Genomic DNA, 5,544 nt, shown 5'->3' on the forward strand with positions numbered 1-5,544 from the left:
AGCAGGCCTGCAGCTTCCTCCAGGAAAAGCTGACAAGGATGGGGGTGAGGAGGCGGCACTGCCCGTGGCCCAAGGCCAGTTGAGGCCAGGCCAATCCTAGCCTCGTGCAGCCCTCTCTCTCCAGAAATCAGAGGAATCAGAGGCTTGGCGGCCCCCTGGGTGATGTGAGGGGCAAAGGGGGGTGTCTGCGGCCACTGGGTGGGACCCTGCCCTCTGTTCTGAGCCATTCAGTCCTGCAAGGGCTTCTGGAGTGCCCAGCACGTCTGGCCTGTCTGCTCCGAGTCCTCATCTGCCTGCTGGCTGGAATGAGCTCAGAGCGGGGTTTGGTTTCCATTAGATTAGAGGCTGTGAGCCAAAGAGAGCCCTGGGTTTGTGTCCTGGTTCTGTCTCTGCTACTGATATAATGGGAGACTTTGGGTCAGTCCTTGCCCCTTTGGGGGACTCAGTTTCTTTATTTATGTACCAGGGCTGTGACAGACACCCTCTCTAAAGCCAGGAGTCATTTGTTCCCAAGACAGAAACCCCTCTTAGCTGGTTTGGATCAAATCCCCAGTCTGAGCTATGAACTGGTGGGTGCAGGCAGGCCCTAGGGCCCCAAAACCTCCTGGGTTTTAGGGGGTGAAGGCGTCCCCAGCATTTCCTCTGCCCTGGGGCTCATCAATCAATCATTTGGCAGTTGGGTGTCTTCTCTACCCCTCAATGTTCCCTCTCACACTGCCCCTACCCCAGGGGGTACTCTGGACCACAGGCACAGGAAGTGCCTTGCTTCTTAAGGCTTCAATGCCTTCCCTCCATCCTCCCTATTTGCTCCCCATTCCCTGCCTGAAATGCCAGCAGCAGGCAAGCAAGCATTCCCTGAGCTAGACATGGATCTCTAAAGACACTGTGCCCTGGGATAGGAGTCTGGGAAGCTATCAGACAGTTACACCTTAGTGTGAAATAATCGGTTTGATCATTTTCCAAGGGGAAACAGACAGAAGGGAGGGCGTGTCCAGAACCTGGGGGGATAGATGGGAGGGGCAGGGGATAGAGGGCCACCCCAGGGGACTTTCCAGGTTGCGGGAACATTTCCCCCAGGATCCACCCACACTTTCCATTCCTTTCTCTGACTTCAGGGCACCCACCAGTAGAGAAGAGCTGGCTCTGTCACTCCCCCTCTCCCTTTTCCTTCCTTGACTCGGGGTTCTGGGCACCCTCAGGCCATGTAGCCTGGTTGGGAGTAGGGGGCGGTGGGGCCTAGTTTTCAGGGTTCTATAGCTGAGCTGCCATGGTAACTGGGGGAAATAAACACTCTGAGTTTCACGGCCCAAGTTCTGCGGTGATGTCATCCCTAGCTCTAGCCTGCTAGGTCCTGTGGCTGGCTGCACCCCAGGCGGCCTCAGCTGCTCAAGCCAGAGGATTGACTTCCTTCCCAACCCCCAAGCAGCTTCTCGAGTTGGGGAGAGAGTGGACACAGGGGCTTGAGCAGGGGCATCTGGAACAGGCTCCACACAGGCCTAGCCCCTCGCCCACCACTTGGATCTCTCAGTAGCTATTGCCCCCTCCTGGGCCCCAGCCATGAAACTGCCCAAGGGGGCCAGGAACTCTGTGTTCAATGGGCAGGGCCCAGAGGAGAAAGTTCAGGTGCCCTCATGGCGGGAGGTAAAGCAGACCCCTGTGATCATGGCAATGATCAAAGGTGAGAGCAGGTCCCTGTCCTGAGCTTGGATTCCTCTCTCTACAGGGCTGCGGAAGGTGCCCCAGCCTTCCAGCCCTGCCTCCCGCAAAGCTCTTGAGGATTCTCCTCCAAGCCCACAGAAGATCTGCACCTTCAAGCTGAACCCCAGAGGCAGCATTAGCTGCTGGGACGTTTCATGGGGGTAGGAGTGGAAGGGAGCATGGTGTATGATTTTCCAGTTTTGGAAAAAAGCTAGGGATTCGAAGGAGGTTTTAGCCCACCCTTAGCTTTCCTCACTTCCCTTGAATCTTACCCTCCACTGAAAGCAGACAAACTAATTCTTACTACATTGTTAATGACTGATTGTTGGTCTATGTGGGTGGTGGTTTAGTATGTGATTATATGATTGCAGTCTCTTGGCTGATTGTCTCAGAATTTTCACATTACCAGGCTTGTGTGACTTTGAGCAAACTGATATTTCTAAGTCTCATTTTTCTCATCTGTAAGATGGGAAACACAATAGTATCAATTTTATGGAGTTGTTGGGAGGCTTAGCTGAAATAATCCGTGTTAATACTTAGTGTAGTGCTTGGTGCAGAATAAGTTCTTGGTTAATTGTAACTATTATCTTTCATATTACCTGTTCCCTGTCTAAGACAGATTGCATTTTATCTGGGAACATTGTCTTTCCCCCAAAGGAAGCTCGATGGTGGGATTTGCGGCAGTGTGACGTCAGCAGAAGCAAAGATCCCAATGTTCTCATGGCACACTGCGTTCGGGGCTTGCCCTGCCTCTGATTCCATGTGCCGAGGCTGAGGGCTGCCCTGTCCATCCTCGCAGGTCCCGGCCCAGCCAAGTACCTCCGGCCATCTTGCACCGGCTACTTCCAGCACGACATCTCCGTGTTCCAGGAGCCAGCCTATACTCTGCACACCAGACACTCGGAGAAGCGTGAGTGCTCGTCACGCCCGTCATCCCCTCGGGCTCAGGATTACTATTGTTGGATGTTTGGGGTGGCAGTGAGAAGTAGGGAGCCATTACCTGTAGCCACGGGACCCTGGGAACCCAGGCCTGCCCTGCAGAGGACACCCAGGTGGCTCACTGGGTCCTGAAGGAAGCCAGCAGGGATGCCCAGGTGACCCACACCTCCAAAGGCCGCCCTGTGGGGAGCTCCCAGCTGGACCTCCTGCGGGAGCTCTGAAGGGTGGCTGGGGCTGTCCAGTGGGCAGGGGAGTCTCCTCTGTCTCGTCTTGGGCCAGGGCCCCTCAGCTCTGGCTGCTGTGGGTTCACTTGTCACAGAAGTTGGGCAGAAATAGCTGGGGAGGGGGGACTCTGGTGGGAATGGTGGCCCCCCCAAGCTTCGCAGTTGGCTTAGAACCCCCTGGAAGGGCAAGAGCAGAAAGCCGCAGAAGAACTCTGGCTGCTGGTCAAGGCCAGCGAGAGGAGAGGGTGGGCAGGGGTGTCGAGCAGTATCTCTGGGGCTCTGAGATCGAGAGGCCTGCTGGGTCCCTCCCTGGCGTGACATGGCCTCCTCAGCAGGGGAACCGCCTGTCCAGGGCTGGACCCCGTCTTAGTACTAACAATAGCCACTGTGCCTATTATTACCCCTTGGCACCAATCCCCGATGGGAGCTGACCAAGCTGCTACACAGCTGTTATTTTATCTGCTTCTCTGAGCAAGTTCTCAAGACTGGTAGGTCATGCATTAAAAGCCCCATTTTGCAGACGAGGAAATCAAGGGTCGGGAAACACCCAAGAGCCCAAGGAATCAGATGCGAGCCCTCACTTCTCTACTGGGCAGAGGGGATCTTCACCTGGTGGCAGGCCAGGCTCACCCTAGGGCGTCCTCTGGGGCTGACTGGGCCTCTCTGTGGCTGCCTGCAGGGGTCATGGACGTTTGCAGCCCTGGGCCTTGCTATTTCTTGGATCCCAAAATAACCCGGTTTGGAATGTCCAGCTGCCCGCAGGTTCCCATGGAGGAACGCATCTCTAACCTGCGTAAGATGGGACGGGAGAGGGGTGTGGGGGTTGGGAGGATGGGGAGCGGGGGTCCACCCTTAGGACCTGAGCAGGGACAAAGGGTCATGACTCCCCTTTGCCAGGTGTGTCTTTGGATCCTGGCATCTCCCTGCAAGCTTATATCAAGACACTGATGTCACCATGTCGGTGTCACAATACTTAGGTCTTGAAGCCAATGTTATGCATGTGTGGCAGCAGGCAAGGTTATGATAAAAATGTCATGGGGGCTCACGGTGCATCAGGGATATTGCCATGCTAATGAGCTCACAGACTGTAGTGATTTCAGGATGTTTTCTGGGTGCTGTCACGGGGATATCAGGATGCCGACATCCCAAGGGTGACGTTCTGATGAGACTTGTGATTTTTATCTTATGATAACAGTGTCAATCCTGATGTCACTGTGACCTAAGTCCCTCCCCCTGCCCATAGCCCTGTGCAGGGGTGGTGATGCCCCTGCCCGACGACAAAGTGGTTATAGTAACATCAATCAGGCTCACCAAGACCTCTTACCTCTCTACCTGGACCCATCAGTTGGACACCAGGAGATGTGGCCTGGCTCCCACCCTGAGACCCTTCCCCTCCATTTATCCACTTTCAGGCCTGAGCCCCAACCCAGCCCCCTGCCATTACTACTTGGAGAAGACCCACCCACCTGGGGAACGCAGGGCTCCCCAGTGTGCTTTTGGCTACCGGTGCCCGTACAGAGTGATGGACCCCAATCCAGCCCCCAACCAGTACCAGCTGCCACTCTTGCTGGGGCCCAGCAACCCTGTCAGCCAAGCGACTCCTTGCTATAGTTTCGCCTCGGGGCACAAGAACTGGTTCTACAAGGAGAATGTGGCAGGAGGCCCTGGGCCCGCCGTGCATGCTCGGCCTGAGCCCTCCGTTTACCAGAACCGCAGCCCCGTCTACAACATGGCCAAGCGATTCGCCTACCCGATGGACCACACACCTCGGCCTGGCCCAGGCTCGCACGACGTCCAGCAGGTCACAGTGCACAAGCCCCGCCCACCTGCTTTCACCATGGGCATCAAGCACTCACCCCACCTGTGCCCACTGGTCATCGACATTCCCGACTAAGCCCCTCCTGGGGCACTCCCCCCCCCCCCCCCGGAAGTTATTTTTCTATACTGAACTGAGCAATTTACCAAGGTTTCAAGTAGTAGGGCTGGGGCCTCGTGTGTCTAGCGCACAGAAGGCATTAGATAAATATTTTCACTTATTTAGTTTTTTGTTTTGGAAACATGGTTGCTTCCTTTGGGGCCTGCCCTGGGTGAGGGGCTGGGATCCTGGGAGGCATTGTAGGGGTCCCTGTCTGGAAGAAGGTCTGTCCCGGCTCAGCAGGGGAGACAGCCAGGAGCCCTGGGCAGAGACTCTGGCCAGCTATGTTCTAGTCTGAACTCTGCCACTAACGTGCAATGTGGCCTTGTGCAGCTCCTGTCCTCTGGGCCCCTCAGGGCTGCCCTTGGGACAGTGAGGGGGGAAGCGTAGGCCTGGAGCATGTCCAAGTTCCCTCCAGCTCCACAACGGTGTGACTGTGGTCCCTGACAGGGGTCAGCATGCGCGAGGGGCAGGGCAGAGGAGGGAGGGGCCGTCTGGTCAGGGACGGGGGTCCAGGGGGTTTTTCCTGGCAGAAGGACACAAGAGGACAAGTGGAGATGGTGTGTAGCGGGGGGTACTCTTGGTGTCTGTAAAGATGAGAGCAAAGACAGGCACATGGGACCGAAGTGCGCAGGACAGGACCCTGGGGCAAGCTCTGAGGGCAGGAGCCTGGGCTGCAGCAGGTTGGCCAATAAGAGGACCAGGTCGTGGGCCACTGGAGGGCACTCAGGCTTTGTCCTCAGCGTGATAGGGCTAGTTAAGATGTGT

General features: G+C 56.2%; 1 protein-coding gene across 1 annotated transcript; it reads left to right on the forward strand.

Annotated features, from left to right (window-relative positions):
* Positions 1 to 1,557: 1,557 nt before the first annotated feature.
* Positions 1,558 to 4,755, forward strand: ODF3L1 (outer dense fiber of sperm tails 3 like 1). The gene is made up of 4 exons (XM_032418011.1): positions 1,558 to 1,678; positions 2,498 to 2,608; positions 3,541 to 3,654; positions 4,274 to 4,755. Exons 1-4 carry the CDS (start codon positions 1,558 to 1,560, stop codon positions 4,753 to 4,755), a joined length of 828 nt encoding a protein of 275 aa, XP_032273902.1.
* The last annotated feature ends 789 nt before the right edge of the window (positions 4,756 to 5,544 follow it).

Source organism: Phoca vitulina, unplaced genomic scaffold (assembly GCF_004348235.1).
Source record: "Phoca vitulina isolate PV1807 unplaced genomic scaffold, GSC_HSeal_1.0 scaffold20, whole genome shotgun sequence".
NCBI classification, from domain to species: domain Eukaryota; kingdom Metazoa; phylum Chordata; class Mammalia; order Carnivora; family Phocidae; genus Phoca; species Phoca vitulina.